The sequence below is a fragment of the Eurosta solidaginis genome, chromosome 1 (genome assembly GCF_040869045.1).
Source record: "Eurosta solidaginis isolate ZX-2024a chromosome 1, ASM4086904v1, whole genome shotgun sequence".
NCBI classification, from domain to species: Eukaryota; Metazoa; Arthropoda; class Insecta; order Diptera; family Tephritidae; genus Eurosta; species Eurosta solidaginis.
The window spans coordinates 65,739,495-65,758,185 of NC_090319.1; the positions used below are offsets into that span (position 1 = coordinate 65,739,495).

General features: G+C 32.5%; 1 protein-coding gene across 5 annotated transcripts in view; it reads right to left on the reverse strand.

Annotated features, from left to right (window-relative positions):
* Positions 1–1,603: 1,603 nt before the first annotated feature.
* LOC137233901 (cyclin G-like) overlaps positions 1,604–18,691 on the reverse strand; it is a 159,636-nt gene continuing 142,548 nt past the window's right edge. For 3 of the 5 annotated variants that reach the window (XM_067757458.1, XM_067757471.1, XM_067757465.1), the window contains exon 6: positions 1,621–1,984. In XM_067757458.1, coding sequence (XP_067613559.1) covers positions 1,909–1,984 — 76 coding nt within the window. In that variant the 3' untranslated portion in view covers positions 1,621–1,908. Of the gene's footprint in view, positions 1,985–18,691 lie in introns of all 5 variants that reach the window. The other 2 variants (XM_067757482.1, XM_067757491.1) reach the window with 2 other exon arrangements.

Sequence of the window (18,691 nt, forward strand, 5' to 3'; positions counted from 1 at the left end):
CCCGAACTTAGCCTTCCTTACTTGTTTCTTTTTAAAACTTTTTTTCGTTCGCATAATTTTATAAGATTTGAAATAGAATTAAACATCTTTCCCTTCAAATTTGCGCCCGCTCTTAATCCCTTTCGAATTGTTTTTTTTTCTTCTTTTTCTTTTTCTTACGCTTAACTTACGTACATACAAGCATACATATACAGTATTTTTAAAGATAAAGAAAAATCAAACAAATTCTAAATCTTTCGTTATTATGATGCATAGCAAAATATACACACATCGCAGTGGAGAGTTGGGTGTTATTGTTTAGATGACAAAAAAAAATTAAATGTATGCTGTTCCAGTTGCTTAAGTTGACGGTTTCGCTTTTTCATTTTTTTTTTTTTGTTTTTTTTTTTTTTAACGAGAACGCATGATTCAATCACAAGAGGTTTGCTCGACAGACACATTTTTTGACAATTGCAGCCATTTTGCTCCCAATTCGAATTGACATCCGTTAGCTGTGTTTCTTTGCGAATTTTCGAAAAATATTAGTAGCAGAAATAGGAAGCAATCAGTTACCAATAATCGATAAGTACTTAACTGCATAATTCCTTTGAACATTTATTTTAATTTTATAATGAATTTATTAACTATGCCAAGGAATCGTGCACTTTCGTAAACCTATGAATATACGAAACCTAAATCAATTCCAAATTCATCGCTCAACGTCAAAACCTCGACTATTAAATCGATTCAAGTAAAAATGTCATTAGTAAATAATGGAGATGCCATAACGAAATGTACTCATTGGGCATGTTAACTTATTCAGGTAAAAGCCTTGAACAGGAGTCTACTGCTAATACGCGCAAAACCGCCCTATATTAGAGTTAGATTGAAGAACGCTTCATCTCAGAATGATTTTCATTAACTCCCTCTTATGATAAAATGCATTGAACTTATGCTCATGTAGGGAGTTTTGGAAACAAATTTTGAGATAGTGCATTTTTGAATAAAATTCTAACGTACGGCATTAGGGTGGTTACAAGGTATATGGTGAATTTTAATTTGTGTTTTATCTTTCGGGGCACAATACGCCAATAGATCAGAAAATGATTATTGCAAAGTTACGTACGAGTCAAGTTCCTGGCATAAATGGTTTCACTTTTACTGATGAATCACAAAGAATGTTTTCTCAAAAATCGCTGTTTTTCCTAACTTTGACCTAAATGAGGCACGCGTTAACATTATCGTATTAGCCTGAAAATTTGTATGTATCATTTTCTAATCTATTGGCAAATTTTATGGGGGTGCCAGTGGAAAATCTAAAATGGATTTCTTGTGGCCACCCTAGTACGGCATTTTTCAAACAATTTCTGAAAGAATGACCAAATCAACATAACTTTATCAATTCACGAAATATTTAGTAGAAAATGAATTATTCCCCAAAAACTTTTGGCATTTACAAATTTATTATCACTACTAATATACTACCAAAGATAATTATCTACTACAATTTCACTGAAGGGGATTGAATTATTCCCCGTTTTCCTTACTTCGTAAAAGCAACCCGTCCGGATTTTTTAATTTGGGAGTGTCAAAGATATGTCATCATTGAAGAACAAACCTCTAGTAATTGAATCATGACGAGAACGAAAGTTTTGTTGTTGTGTCATGCAGGATATGTCGTTGTCGTTGACGTTTCACAACTTCAATTTTCCTTTACGTTTCATAATACAAAATTTGTTTCTACTTCTACACAATAACTTTTTATCTCTTTATAGCAAATTTTTTTGCTTTTCTCATTTTTCTTGCCTACTCCTCTATACTTTGACCGTCTTAACTGGCAAATAATTATCATCCTGCAGTTATTTGTTGAGTTTGTACGCAAAAATCTGATGTATTGACTGCACACTGCTGTTTTGCGTATGTTCTGTATTAACACTGTTCGAAAATTGGAATAATTGGAGATGTCGGCCAATCTTCCTCCTCCTCAGAGCTGATACTTTCGGTTCTGTAAAAGAAAAAGTAAGCAGTTTTAGATAATGTAAAGATAATTAAAATTTGAAATACAAAAATTTTTAAATATTTCAATGCAATATAAGAAAAATTATAGTTTCTGCTGATTTCGAAAAGATCTCATACACTATTTTTATTCATTACAGAATTCTTTTTTTTTTCAAAGGAAAACAAATTTTGCACATTATATGGGAGAACCCAGCTATTGACTTGACGTTAGGAAAAACTCAGCGAGTGCACATAAACCAAATCTGTGGAGCAAAATCAGAGACTTTTAAGAAAAGGGAAAAAGAGAAAAAGGGAATTTATATAGCCAAGGAAGACGAAAATTACAAGAAAAAGGAGAGGTAAAAGAAGCTGGAGGAGAAAGAGGAAAAAAAGATATTTCTGACGATGACGATGGTAGTGATGATGCTCATTATGGTGGTGATAATTAAAAGGAAATGAAGAAAAAGTTCATTTATTGCAACAGTCACGGTTACGTACCGGGTGCGGTTACAATTAAAGTTGCGGTTTTGGTTAGTGCTCTGTTACATTAGTCAATAATATGACACTTAGCCAAAATTCAAACTCAACTCCTTTTTTTTTCGAGATTTGATTGCATGGAGGAGGACCTTCTTATATTTGAAAGTCCCAGTTCCAGGTTATTGTCCAATATATAAAATGATTAATTTCTGGATTAACTTTCCAAAGTATGTAAGTAATTTAGGCTCCACTAGTACACAATGGTAATACCAACTGGCCAGAACCATGTGTAGCAGCTTGCTATTTGTATTTAACTATGTGCTTTGTAAACTGGTTTTTTCATGGCACCACGCCAGGTTATATTCAAATTGTCTTAAGTTGTTAATTATCCATTTAATTATTGTAATTATTTTTCATATTCACTCTAGTCATGTGTACATGACAAAATTATTAATTATTAAAATTCAATATATGGCTTGTTGCCATGTTATTTCAGTATCCCGTTATGGGTAAAGTCCCGTTCGTATATAATTTTTATGGCGTCACGCTAGGTTCTCCATTAATTTATGTATGTATGTATAATATTAGGTTAGGTTTTTTCTTGGCACCACGCCATTTTTCCAATGTCACTGATTCGGGTACAAGTCCCGTTCGTATATAAAAACCTTTTGATTTGTATGGCATCACGCCAGGTTTTCCGTTAGTTTATATATGTATGTAAATTTTTTAGGTTAGTTTTTTAATTGGCACCACTCCATTTTTCCAATGTCACTGATTCCTATTAGGAGTGCATAAAATCGCCCTAACTCCAGGTCAGGGAGGCACTGCATCTCCTAACTTCGCCAAAACGCCCGAGGGACGCACCGAAGCCAACCTTGTGGACTCTTTAATTTTTCACTCAACGCAAAAAGCCCAAAAATTTACGTTGAGTAGAGGATGACCCGAACGACCGCTCGCGCGAAAAGACAAGACCGGAATGAAACTCAACTCCAAAGAATTTCGCGCTAAAACATTAGTTCGCCTTGAAATTTAAAGATTTTCCGAGCTGTACAATTCTTGGAACTCAACTTTAAAGTTTTTCGAACTTGAATGTTTTTGAGCTCAAACGTTAGAGTTTTTCAAGCTGCCACATATTTACGAACTCAAAATGCAAAGCTTTTCGAACTGCAACACTTTTCGCACTCCTATTTTAAATTTTTCGAACATAAAAATTGTATCTAACTCGAATTGCAAAGTTATTCGTGGTGGAATATTATTTATATTAATTTTTGTTCATCAAAAAAAAAAAAAAAAAACAGCGATTTGAACAAGTATTCGAATAGTTTGTCCAAAAAACACTGCATTGATAAATTTATTGCCGAGTGTTTGCGTATCGACTTAGAATGCTGAATTATCATTTTTAGCTCAGATTTCAAAGCTCTCTGCTCATCTTACTGCGGTGTGAACGGCAAAAAATCAACCTCAAATCAACTTGTGTAAAAATGTGATTACATAAAGGGTGTTAAGTTATGGTTATTCGTTGCTAGGATTGTGGGTACTATGTCGTATACGCTAGCGATTTTAGTTACGGTTACGGCGCTATTATCAGTGTTATTGTTGCGATTATGGTGACAGCTTCGCCGTCTCTTACGGTTACGGTTACGGTAGCAAATGTAGTAGCGCTTACAGTTACGTTTATGTCAATCATAGCGGTCACGGCGACGCTTGTTGTACCATTAACTGTTATAGGGGAGCTGATAATTATGGTCGCAGTTAATGCCCCGATTACGTTCATGTTAATGGTTACAGTCACGGTAACTATTATAGCTACAAATGCAGTGACGAACATGATTACAATTACAAAAAAGTTTATAGTTACGACCACGATTACTATTCTGGTTACATCTACGATCACGGTTACAATTACGGGTAAAGTCAAGGTTACCAGTTTAATTAAAATACCGACAGCAAATTAGAGCACATTTTTTATAGAGTGGTGACGGAGTTGTTAAGGAACTCATTCTATATGGAAAAATTATTGAAAGCCCAGTGGCAGCAATAGTTTTGTCGTCATTCCGGAATAATAAATAAAAGTAAAAATTTGTCAGTCGTTATTTCGAAGAATTTTTTATTATTCCATTTTTTGTTCAATGGATTGCATTCGTTGCATTGCAATACTGAAATAAGTGCATTGAACAGTCTTTTGCACGTCTGTGTTACAAAAACGATCTGGTGATACGAAGGGATTGAAATAGAAGACTTGAGTAAGAGTGACGCTTTTTCGTGTGAGACTGCCGATTATTTCTACACCATTTCCAGATGGATTTTAGAAAGGGTTAATTGGAAATAAGAATAATCAATTGGATTTTCGAAAGCATTGGTTGGATTTTCGAAAGCATTGGTTGGATTTTAGAATTGTTCACTCGACTTTCGAAAGCATCAATTGGCTTTTAGAACTGTCAATCGGATTTTAGAGAACGTCATTTGGGTTTTAGAAAACATTCAAAAGTTCAAATTTACTCTTTCTGAAATCTAATTGACCTTTTCTAAAACGGCCATAACCGTCTAAACGGTTAAGCGCCAATTTAGTAAGTAATTTGAATACATATTAAGGAGTGCAGAACAGTTAAATGAACCCGTTTCGTTTTTTCAAAAACTCCATTTACGTTTTCTAAAATCCCACTAACAGTTCTTAAATCCAAATGACACTTTCAAAACTCCAACTGACAATTCTAAAATCCAATTGACGCTTTCCAGAATGCAATTGACAATTCTAAAATCTAACTGACGCTTTCGAAAATCCAACTGACTAATATAAAATCTAATTAAATTTTTCTAAAATACAGTTGACACTTTCTAAAATCCAACTTGAAGTGAAGTAAATTCTATTCAGTTATACACCAATAATATTGTAACATGAAAGCCCCTTTTTCGAAAGATCTAAAATTGGCCCTTTTCAATTAATCAATTTTGCTGCGACATATCCCTCCCTCAAATCGGATATTTCCTACGGTCTGTCATCACTGTTGAGAAAATCGATAGGTCTATCTATCCCTCAGTTTTCATATGGGGAGCGATTTTTTTATATGGATTTTAGTTACCTCTTGAGATGGACTTTTCTTATTGTGGCTGTGCTCGGAACGCCCTGACGCGCTTTGGTCTGGGCCTGCTTATCAAGCTGCCTAAGTGCTCATATTTTAAGCTCACTTTACATTATTGGCAAGCACGAAAAAACCTCGAACTCTTGTATAATAGCAAAGCAAAATTTTCCTTTTATATAAAACACATATTTTGTTTGAGTTTAAAAAACAATGAACGCAAATTGTCAGTTGTTTTTTGATTACTTAAGAATTTACTTAGCGATCAAGAAATAAGATTGCTTTGTGGCCATATTCAGGTTATAAATTTTTTTTAATAATAAAAACAATGATAAATGATAAGAAGAAAGTTAATTAGAAGTGAAAATAAGCAAGTTGTATACACATACATACAATTTGGTTTGCTCGTGCCTCGTTTCAATGCAATGAACTTGAAAGCGATAAAAAATTTTGTGTTTTTTATTATTTTGAAATTTCAGACAATCTTCAGCAGCTTATAACTACATATATATAAATATACATATGTGCGTTCAATGATGTTCTAAGAATGTTTTATTCTTAACGGAAAAACGTTAAAAATATTTAAGTGGCTATACGTTCTGAAATAAAAAAACAATAAAAAAATTAAAAACAAAATTTTCAACATTAAAAAAAATTTAAAAGCAAATCAAATTTTGGTATTCATTGATAAAAAAAAAAATATACAAAAAACGAGTCATGGCTGGGTTAATATCGGCTGATGATTAAAATAACCCCCTATCTGGACTGTCGTTTCAAAAACGCCCCCCACCTCAGAAAACTTTCAAAATTCCATTGAAGTACGCGCTATCTAATGATTTGTTTCAAAAACGCAGTTAGTTGGGGCGTTTATGAAAAAAATTCTAAAGTAGGCCGTTTTTGAAGCAAGTTCTGAAATAGTTTTTGTAAAATATTTTGAGATATGGCGTTTTCGCACTGACAGCCGAGATATGGTGGTGTTCCACTCTGGCGCCTGTATGATTGCAATTGTATAACAAAAAAAGTCCCAGTAAGTGAATATAAACCAAATTAGAAAATTAGGTGAATTAGGATACCAAGGAAGAGATTAGCGTAAAGGGGGAGAAGAAAAGGAAGTAAATGGATGTAGGGTTATTTACTTGTTATAAATATACTTGTTATATTTTAAAATTTATTATTATTAGATTGTTTATTTTTATTTATTCATAATGCTAAACATATATATATATATATATATATATATATATATATATATATATAATTTTTGATTTAAGCATCTATATGATTGATACGATTATCACTAGCTAATAGGATTTCAAGATTTTTTTGTTTCATCAAAACCGTTTTGTATGTGATCAAAACGATTATTGTATATTTTCAACTCCCGTAAAGTATTCAGACACCCAATTCTTGCGGCAGATCGGAAAGTTGATTGCATGACAAATTCAGCAAAGTAAGGCGTGTAAATAGAGACACAAATGCTGGTACTTTAGTTAGTTGATTCTTGGCAAACACCAAATCACTAGCACAGTCCTTGAGAAGTTGAAGCGATTCAGGTAATGTATCTTATCATGGATTGTTGATAGATATTGTATTGTAATAGTACAGATTTTAATTTTATAATTGTTTTATTTTTGTTCACTATTGTATTAAAAATTTAAAGATTCTTGTTCAAATAATTTAGTGATGTTGAAGCGAAAATTTTCCATATAAACTATTTTGTAAATAATAGTATTTATTTTAGTCAAAATTCTTTTAGATGTTTTTACACTATAAAAATGTTTACTTTATTTTAGAATATGTTTCTGTTAATCAAATTTCTATATAAAATAGTCTTTGAGTTTTAAACTAATCACTGCCTTAATGATCTGGCTTTTCTTTAATAACATTTCCGTATCATTGTGTAGGCACATGTATGTGATAATTATAGTCACATTAACATTTATAATTCACTAGTTCTGCATTTAACAACGTTGACTTAAATCCAAATTCGTTGTACAAGTATGCACGTTCAAATAATTTTAGGTCCGTTGGTAGGATCGCCAATATAGTTAAGATAATAACTATTTCTCTAAAATATTATTATTTTATTTGTTGAAAATCAATCTCGCAAAAATTATTTATTTAAGCATCTATATGATTGATACGATTATCACTAGCTAATAGGATTTCAAGATTTTTTTGTTTCATCAAAACCGTTTTGTATGTGATCAAAACGATTATTGTATATTTTCAACTCCAGTAAAGTATTCAGACACCCAATTCTTGCGGCAGATCGGAAAGTTGATTGCATGACAAATTCAGCAAAGTAAGGCGTGTAAATAGAGACACAAATGCTGGTACTTTAGTTAGTTGATTCTTGGCAAACACCAAATCACTAGCACAGTCCTTGAGAAGTTGAAGCGATTCAGGTAATGTATCTTATCATGGATTGTTGATAGATATTGTATTGTAATAGTACAGATTTTAATTTTATAATTGTTTTATTTTTGTTCACTATTGTATTAAAAATTTAAAGATTCTTGTTCAAATAATTTAGTGATGTTGAAGCGAAAATTTTCCATATAAACTATTTTGTAAATAATAGTATTTATTTTAGTCAAAATTCTTTTAGATGTTTTTACACTATAAAAATGTTTACTTTATTTTAGAATATGTTTCTGTTAATCAAATTTCTATATAAAATAGTCTTTGAGTTTTAAACTAATCACTGCCTTAATGATCTGGCTTTTCTTTAATAACATTTCCGTATCATTGTGTAGGCACATGTATGTGATAATTATAGTCACATTAACATTTATAATTCACTAGTTCTGCATTTAACAACGTTGACTTAAATCCAAATTCGTTGTACAAGTATGCACGTTCAAATAATTTTAGGTCCGTTGGTAGGATCGCCAATATAGTTAAGATAATAACTATTTCTCTAAAATATTATTATTTTATTTGTTGAAAATCAATCTCGCAAAAATTATTTATTTAAGCATCTATATGATTGATACGATTATCACTAGCTAATAGGATTTCAAGATTTTTTTGTTTCATCAAAACCGTTTTGTATGTGATCAAAACGATTATTGTATATTTTCAACTCCCGTAAAGTATTCAGACACCCAATTCTTGCGGCAGATCGGAAAGTTGATTGCATGACAAATTCAGCAAAGTAAGGCGTGTAAATAGAGACACAAATGCTGGTACTTTAGTTAGTTGATTCTTGGCAAACACCAAATCACTAGCACAGTCCTTGAGAAGTTGAAGCGATTCAGGTAATGTATCTTATCATGGATTGTTGATAGATATTGTATTGTAATAGTACAGATTTTAATTTTATAATTGTTTTATTTTTGTTCACTATTGTATTAAAAATTTAAAGATTCTTGTTCAAATAATTTAGTGATGTTGAAGCGAAAATTTTCCATATAAACTATTTTGTAAATAATAGTATTTATTTTAGTCAAAATTCTTTTAGATGTTTTTACACTATAAAAATGTTTACTTTATTTTAGAATATGTTTCTGTTAATCAAATTTCTATATAAAATAGTCTTTGAGTTTTAAACTAATCACTGCCTTAATGATCTGGCTTTTCTTTAATAACATTTCCGTATCATTGTGTAGGCACATGTATGTGATAATTATAGTCACATTAACATTTATAATTCACTAGTTCTGCATTTAACAACGTTGACTTAAATCCAAATTCGTTGTACAAGTATGCACGTTCAAATAATTTTAGGTCCGTTGGTAGGATCGCCAATATAGTTAAGATAATAACTATTTCTCTAAAATATTATTATTTTATTTGTTGAAAATCAATCTCGCAAAAATTATTTATTTTCACATTTTTAAAAATTCTAAAATATCTAACTTAAAAATTTGAAATTTGAAATTTGAAAGAACATTAAAAGTAAAGTAAAATTAAAATAATTTACAAAAATACAGTATATTTATTTTAAGTAGATAACCCTACATTTAGGTTAGGTTAGGTGAGGTGGTAGCTGCCCTGATAAGGATAGCTCACTTGGACAACACGAAGGTCCGTTGTGATACCACATACACCAAAAATAGCGCTGACTTAGATCTAGCTACTTAGAGAATCGTTGAGCAGCAACGATAAAGCTCCGAATGATACCGATCTCAACTTTGGATAAATCCTCGGGAGATCCAAGTGAGTCGCCGAAGTACTTTCGCTTAGTTCTGGCAAAAGCTGGGCAATCAAGCATAAAGCGATTTGGTGATTCCACTTCATTGTTCTCCATACAGCTGCAGCAGGATGGAGTTTCCAGTATATTGAGACGTACCGCATGGATACCCATCGGACAGTGCCCTGTCAAAACCCCAATGACCATTGATAGGTGAGCCTTAGTGAATCCAACTATTTCAGCAGACCTCCTGCCATTCACTTTCTGCCAGAAAGATCTTGCTACCCTGCAAGACGTGGTGTCCACGCAACGTTTGCTGAGCTGACTCGAGGCCCAGCTATGGAGAAGCAATCCACAGTTGGCCAGCGGAATTCCGAAATCCCTACAGCCATCTTCATTCGGTTCAGTTGTACCGATGCGGGCTAAGAGATACGCTTGACAGTTACCCGGGATATCACTATGGCCCGGGACCCAGATAATCTTAATTGTAAAATAATTCGATGCAATCGCAAGCGAGGCCAGGCACTCCCAGATCACCCTCGATCGCACTCAAGGCCTTGATAGCCGCTTGGCTATCAGAGTAGATTGTAAATTCCCTAACCGTAATAGCACTGGATAGCATTCCATCCACCGCATCCTTAATCGCAGCAACTTCCGCTTGGAATACACTGCAGTGATCAGCCAACTTAAACTTGCGGCTTACATTTAGCTCTTGACAGAAGACCCCCCGCAATACCTTTCCGTCCAACTTCGACCCATCCGTGAATAAGTTAACCGGTCCCATGCCCCACATAATTCCTCTTCCCACTCCTCCATCGCGGGAAAGACTAGGGTGAAGGTTGCATAGGAAGCAGTCATCGGTATACAATAGTCCGTCCTGTCCGAGATAAAGTCGAAATTAGTAAGAAGGCTAGAGTGTCCGAAGTAAGAAAGCCCATAACCCATATCACGAAGCCTGACCAACGACCGGGCCGCGGCTGCCTTTCCCGCAATATCTACTGAATGTATGTTCAGCATGACATTCAGTGCCAAGGTAGGTGTTGTTCTCAGAGCGCCACTGATACCAATAAGCGCCGTCCGTTGCACTGACACTAACATTTTGGAGGTGCTCGCCGTGTCTAGTGCTTTCCACCAGACCAGCACCCCATAACCCTACATTTACTCCCGCTCAATATATTTGGTAATAAACCAAATATTTATTTTATTTTTAAAAATTTATTATACCTTTCATGAAAATGAAATGGTATATTAATTTCGTCACGAAACCGAAAATTGTAAGTCCTTAAAGGAAAATAGATAGACCCACCATTAAGTATACCGAAATAATCAGGTTGAAGAGCTGAGTTGATTTAGCCATGTCCGTCTGTCCGTCTGTCCGTCTGTCTGTTTGTATGCAAACTAGTCCCTCAATTTTTGAGATATCTTGATAAAATTTGGTGAGCAGGTGTATTTGGGTGTCCGATTAGACATTTGTCGGAACCGACCGGATCGGACCACTATAGCATATATCCTCCATACAACCGATTTTTCAGAAAAAGAGGATTTTTGTAATATCTTACCCAATTTAACAGATTGAAGCTTCAAACTTCACCATATACTTTCGTATATTGCACATATTGTTGCCTGAAAATATTTATGAGATCGGTCGTATATATAGTATATATCCCCCACAACCGATTGTTCAGATAAGGAACTTTTCGTAATTACTGCCCTATTTTAAGAGCTAGAGGCTTCAAATTTCAGCGAATGCTTACGTATATAGCATATATTATTGTCTGAAAAAATCATAAAGATCGGTGGTATATATAGTATATATATGGTGGTATATATAGTATATATATATATTATATATATATATATTTTCGCAAATTTTAGCCCCATTTTAACAGCTAGAAGCTTCAAATTTCACCGAATATTTACTTATATAGCATATATTGTTGTCTGAAAAAATCATAGAGATCGGTTGTATATATAGTATATATCTCATACAACCGATTGTTCAGATAAGAAACTTTTCGCGTCTAGTGCTTTCCACCAGACCAGCACCCCATAACCCTACATTTACTCCCGCTCAATATATTTGGTAATAAACCAAATATTTATTTTATTTTTAAAAATTTATTATACCTTTCATGAAAATGAAATGGTATATTAATTTCGTCACGAAACCGAAAATTGTAAGTCCTTGAAGGAAAATAGATAGACCCACCATTAAGTATACCGAAATAATCAGGTTGAAGAGCTGAGTTGATTTAGCCATGTCCGTCTGTCCGTCTGTCCGTCTGTCCGTCTGTCTGTTTGTATGCAAACTAGTCCCTCAATTTTTGAGATATCTTGATAAAATTTGGTGAGCAGGTGTATTTGGGTGTCCGATTAGACATTTGTCGGAACCGACCGGATCGGACCACTATAGCATATATCCTCCATACAACCGATTTTTCAGAAAAAGAGAATTTTTGTAATATCTTACCCAATTTAACAGATTGAAGCTTCAAACTTCACCATATACTTTCGTATATTGCACATATTGTTGCCTGAAAAAATTTATGAGATCGGTCGTATTTATAGTATATATCCCCCACAACCGATTGTTCAGATAAGGAACTTTTCGTAATTACTGCCCTATTTTAAGAGCTAGAGGCTTCAAATTTCAGCGAATGCTTACGTATATAGCATATATTATTGTCTGAAAAAATCATAAAGATCGGTGGTATATAGTATATATATGGTGGTATATATATTATATATATATAGTATATATATATATATTTTCGCAAATTTTAGCCCCATTTTAACAGCTAGAAGCTTCAAATTTCACCGAATATTTACTTATATAGCATATATTGTTGTCTGAAAAAATCATAGAGATCGGTTGTATATATAGTATATATCTCATACAACCGATTGTTCAGATAAGAAACTTTTCGCAATTTCTACCCCATTTTAACAGCTATAAGCTTCAAATTTCACCGATTGGTTACGTATATAGCATATATTGTTGTCTGAAAAAATCATTGAGATCGGTGGTATACATAGTATATATCTCATACAACCGATTGTTCAGATAAGAAACTTTGCGCAATTTCTGCCCCGTTTTAACAGTTAGAAGCTTCAAATTTCACCAACTGCTTACGTGTATAGCATATATTGTTGTCTGAAAAAATCATAGAGATCGGTGGTATATATATTATATACTTCATATAAACTGTCATATTGACCCCTTTTTTACGGCTAGAAGCTTCAAGATTCATCAAATTTCATCAAATAGTTACGTTTACGTCATATATTTTTGAAATACGTGATTCGTAGCCATAGTTTTTACATGCAGACCACAAAAAACGTGAAGCTTTGCATCCTCACACAGATTACCTACCTATTTTTATACCTTTCATGAAAATGAAATGGTATATTAATTTCGTCACGAAACCGAAAATTGTAAGTCCTTAAAGGAAAATAGATAGACCCACCATTAAGTATACCGAAATAATCAGGTTGAAGAGCTGAGTTGATTTAGCCATGTCCGTCTGTCCGTCTGTCCGTCTGTCTGTTTGTATGCAAACTAGTCCCTCAATTTTTGAGATATCTTGATAAAATTTGGTGAGCAGGTGTATTTGGGTGTCCGATTAGACATTTGTCGGAACCGACCGGATCGGACCACTATAGCATATATCCTCCATACAACCGATTTTTCAGAAAAAGAGGATTTTTGTAATATCTTACCCAATTTAACAGATTGAAGCTTCAAACTTCACCATATACTTTCGTATATTGCACATATTGTTGCCTGAAAAAATTTATGAGATCGGTCGTGTATATAGTATATATCCCCCACAACCGGTTGTTCAGATAAGGAACTTTTCGTAATTACTGCCCTATTTTAAGAGCTAGAGGCTTCAAATTTCAGCGAATGCTTACGTATATAGCATATATTATTCTCTGAAAAAATCATAAAGATCGGTGGTATATATAGTATATATATGGTGGTATATATAGTATATATATATAGTATATATATATATATTTTCGCAAATTTTAGCCCCATTTTAACAGCTAGAAGCTTCAAATTTCACCGAATATTTACTTATATAGCATATATTGTTGTCTGAAAAAATCATAGAGATCGGTTGTATATATAGTATATATCTCATACAACCGATTGTTCAGATAAGAAACTTTTCGCAATTTCAACCCCATTTTAACAGCTATAAGCTTCAAATTTCACCGATTGGTTACGTATATAGCATATATTGTTGTCTGAAAAAATCAGAGAGATCGGTTGTATATATAGTATATATCTCATACAACCGATTGTTCAGATAAGAAACTTTTCGCAATTTCTACCCCATTTTAACAGCTATAAGCTTCAAATTTCACCAACTGCTTACGTGTATAGCATATATTGATGTCTGAAAAAATCATTGAGATCGGTGGTATACATAGTATATATCTCATACAACCGATTGTTCAGATAAGAAACTTTGCGCAATTTCTGCCCCGTTTTAACAGTTAGAAGCTTCAAATTTCACAAAATGCTTTCGTATATAGCATATATTGTTGTCTGAAAAAATCATAGAGATCGGTGGTATATATATTATATACTTCATATAAACTGTCATATTGACCCCTTTTTTACGGCTAGAAGCTTCAAGATTCATCAAATTTCATCAAATAGTTACGTTTACGTCATATATTTTTGAAATACGTGATTCGTAGCCATAGTTTTTACATGCAGACCACAAAAAACGTGAAGCTTTGCATCCTCACACAGATTACCTACCTATTTTTATACCTTTCATGAAAATGAAATGGTATATTAATTTCGTCACGAAACCGAAAATTGTAAGTCCTTGAAGGAAAATAGATAGACCCACCATTAAGTACACCGAAATAATCAGGTTGAAGAGCTGAGTTGATTTAGCCATGTCCGTCTGTCCGTCTGTCCGTCTGTCCGTCTGTCCGTCTGTCTGTTTGTATGCAAACTAGTCCCTCAATTTTTGAGATATCTTGATAAAATTTAGTGAGCAGGTGTATTTGGGTGTCCGATTAGACATTTGTCGGAACCGACCGGATCGGACCACTATAGCATATATCCTCCATACAACCGATTTTTCAGAAAAAGAGGATTTTTGTAATATCTTACCCAATTTAACAGATTGAAGCTTCAAACTTCACCATATACTTTCGTATATTGCACATATTGTTGCCTGAAAAAATTTATGAGATCGGTCGTATTTATAGTATATATCCCCCACAACCGATTGTTCAGATAAGGAACTTTTCGTAATTACTGCCCTATTTTAAGAGCTAGAGGCTTCAAATTTCAGCGAATGCTTACGTATATAGCATATATTATTGTCTGAAAAAATCATAAAGATCGGTGGTATATAGTATATATATGGTGGTATATATAGTATATATATATAGTATATATATATATATTTTCGCAAATTTTAGCCCTATTTTAACAGCTAGAAGCTTCAAATTTCACCGAATATTTACTTATATAGCATATATTGTTGTCTGAAAAAATCATAGAGATCGGTTGTATATATAGTATATATCTCATACAACCGATTGTTCAGATAAGAAACTTTTCGCAATTTCTACCCCATTTTAACAGCTATAAGCTTCAAATTTCACCGATTGGTTACGTATATAGCATATATTGTTGTCTGAAAAAATCAGAGAGATCGGTTGTATATATAGTATATATCTCATACAACCGATTGTTCAGATAAGAAACTTTTCGCAATTTCTACCCCATTTTAACAGCTATAAGCTTCAAATTTCACCAACTGCTTACGTGTATAGCATATATTGATGTCTGAAAAAATCATTGAGATCGGTGGTATACATAGTATATATCTCATACAACCGATTGTTCAGATAAGAAACTTTGCGCAATTTCTGCCCCGTTTTAACAGTTAGAAGCTTCAAATTTCACAAAATGCTTTCGTATATAGCATATATTGTTGTCTGAAAAAATCATAGAGATCGGTGGTATATATATTATATACTTCATATAAACTGTCATATTGACCCCTTTTTTACGGCTAGAAGCTTCAAGATTCATCAAATTTCATTAAATAGTTACGTTTACGTCATATATTTTTGAAATACGTGATTCGTAGCCATAGTTTTTACATGCAGACCACAAAAAACGTGAAGCTTTGCATCCTCACACAGATTACCTGCCTATTTTTTATTTTATATTTATCTTAAAAATCGTTTAGATATGTTCAAATTTCACCAAATGCTTACGTGTATAGCATATATTGTTGTCTGAGAAAATCATAGATACCGGTGGTATATATAGTATATATCCCATACAACCGATTGTTCAGATAAGAAACTTTGCGCAATTTCTTCCCCATTTTAACAGTTATAAGCTTCAAATTTCACCGATTGCTTACGTATATAGTATGTATTGTTGTGTCAAAAAATCATAGAGATCGGTGATATATATAATATATATATGATGGTATATATAGTATATATATATAGTATATATATATAGTATATATATATTTTTTTACGATTTTGGCCCCATTTTAACAGCTAGAAGCTTCAAATTTCACCAACTGCTTACGTGTATAGCATATATTGATGTCTGAAAAAATCATTGAGATCGGTGGTACACATAGTATATATCTCATACAACCGATTGTTCAGATAAGAAACTTTGCGCAATTTCTGCCCCGTTTTAACAGTTAGAAGCTTCAAATTTCACAAAATACTTATATTGTTGTCTGAAAAAATCATAGAGATCGGTCGAATATATATTATATACTTCATATAAACTGTCATTTTGACCCCTTTTTTACGGCTAGAATCTTCAAAATTCATCAAATTTCATCAAATAGTTACGTTTACGTCATATATTTTTGAAATACGTGATTCGTAGCCATAGTTTTTACATGCAGACCACAAAAAACCTGAAACTTTGCATCCTCACACGAAGTACCTACCTGTTTTTTATTTTATATTTATCTTAAAAATCGTTAAGGTATGTAGATCTGTTCACTATATATTTCTTATCTTATACATCCGATTATTCGGAGATTACGAACAGGATAAGATTATTGTTCAGCCCCATTCATGAAAGGTATGAAGTCTTCGGCACAGCCGAAGACAGTCCCGTTCTTACTAGTTTTTGTTTATTTTTGAGTTTAAACATTTTAATACTAATTAGATTTTTCTTGTTTGAAGTTATTCAAAAATTTTTAAGTTAACACGAAAACTCAATTAAGAATTATTTTAAAAATTAAAGTAAAGAGTACAAAGTAGTTAACACTATAATGGATATGGAAGAATTCTGTCTTTTTCTTCATAACACGAAGAAGATCATAGAGGCAATCATAAAAGCAATGAAGTCATCACCGATCATACTGAATGCAGAACTCAAACATGTTGAGCAATAAGTTTGTTTAACAAGAATGATTTACATGAAAATTTCACTTTGAAAATTTTATGATTCCTGTGAATCAAAAAAAAAAATATATATATATATATTGTTGCGATGTGTAATTTATGACTTTCGCGGTTTGTTTTCTTTTTTTTGGCACGCTCTCAAAAGTTTGTCTTTACCACTGCCTATCAATGAGCAAAAAATAACAATATTTATCGGTGAGATAATGTTTTGAAAAATAACATTTTGACTAACAACAAACAACTTGTCAACATGTACATCGCACTCATACATCTATGTATTTACGTACATTCATATCTACATATTTTTAACTAAATCAGAAACGAACGGATGTTTTTGCACATATGTATGTACATAGCGCACACCTAGATCAATAGAGAGATAACTTAAAAACCTAAAATTTTGAAGTTAAGCATACCTCTAGGTTTCTCGATTCAATACCTACGGAACTAATCAGCTTGAAAAGGCATTGTAAAAAATAAAAATAGCATTGGCGCGTACCCTTTTTCGCCTTTTCTGATGTTTTAAATTTTTTGGGTGGATCGCTGTTTGAATGTATGTAGGTGTGCGATATAAACACTTTGGCTGATATACTTAAGCACATCAGCAAATATCTACCAAACAATTTTCTAAACTTGATGTACGTCATAAATACATACGTATGTATTCATGTGAGTATATATATATGAATTTTTTACTGGCCAGATTTATGCATAAGTACATATGTACGTACAAACGTGAACACTAAAATAGCAGCAAAACTAATCAACAAATTTTCTCTTTTTAATAAAAAAAACTTTAAAGAATTGTATCACTAAAAAGTGCGAAAAGTTTTTGAGTATATCGAAAAATTAAATCTTAGGAAACTCGAATCTTAGTTAGAAAAAATTTAAACCCTTTGTATGGAAATACATTTAAAGCACCACCAATTTAGTGACACTTAAAACTTTTACTTTGGTTGATCAAAATGAAGTCGACTGCAAAACTGCATACTCAAAAAGTTTCGTAAATTTCTAACTCAAAATTTTAAAATATTTATGGATATACCGGGTTCGATAGCTATAGGCCGATAAAAACAAAAGCAATTGTTATTTATGGAGATTTTTAAAGAATTTCGAAGAATTTTCGAACTTTATTGGAAACGTATTCGGAATTTGTAAACATAGCTTTTATTATACAATTATTCAATTTAGTTTCTTAAGTTGATTTTAATTAACAAAAACAAAAAAAGAGGTGAAAAGAACTAATACAATCTGCTGATATTTTTTGGTATTCGCAGGTGTGTTTGTTTGTAGTACTTGTGTCTAAATTTTTACCTCTGAAAACTCGAAAGCTACATCAAAAGCAAATACAAAAAACTTTTTCAAATATTTTATTCTTTATATAATTTTCATAAAATAATGAAAAAGCCCAAAGGAATTTTACAATAAAAACTGTGTTAAACAATTTAGAAAAGAAATTCAAAACGAAAATTCGATGTTTTTTAAATCAGAGAGTTAATGAAGTAATTAGTCAGGTTTTGTACATTAGAGCGTTTATTAATCTCTCGTGCAAACTAAAAAATGTTAGTTACTTAATTGTAAAAATTTATTC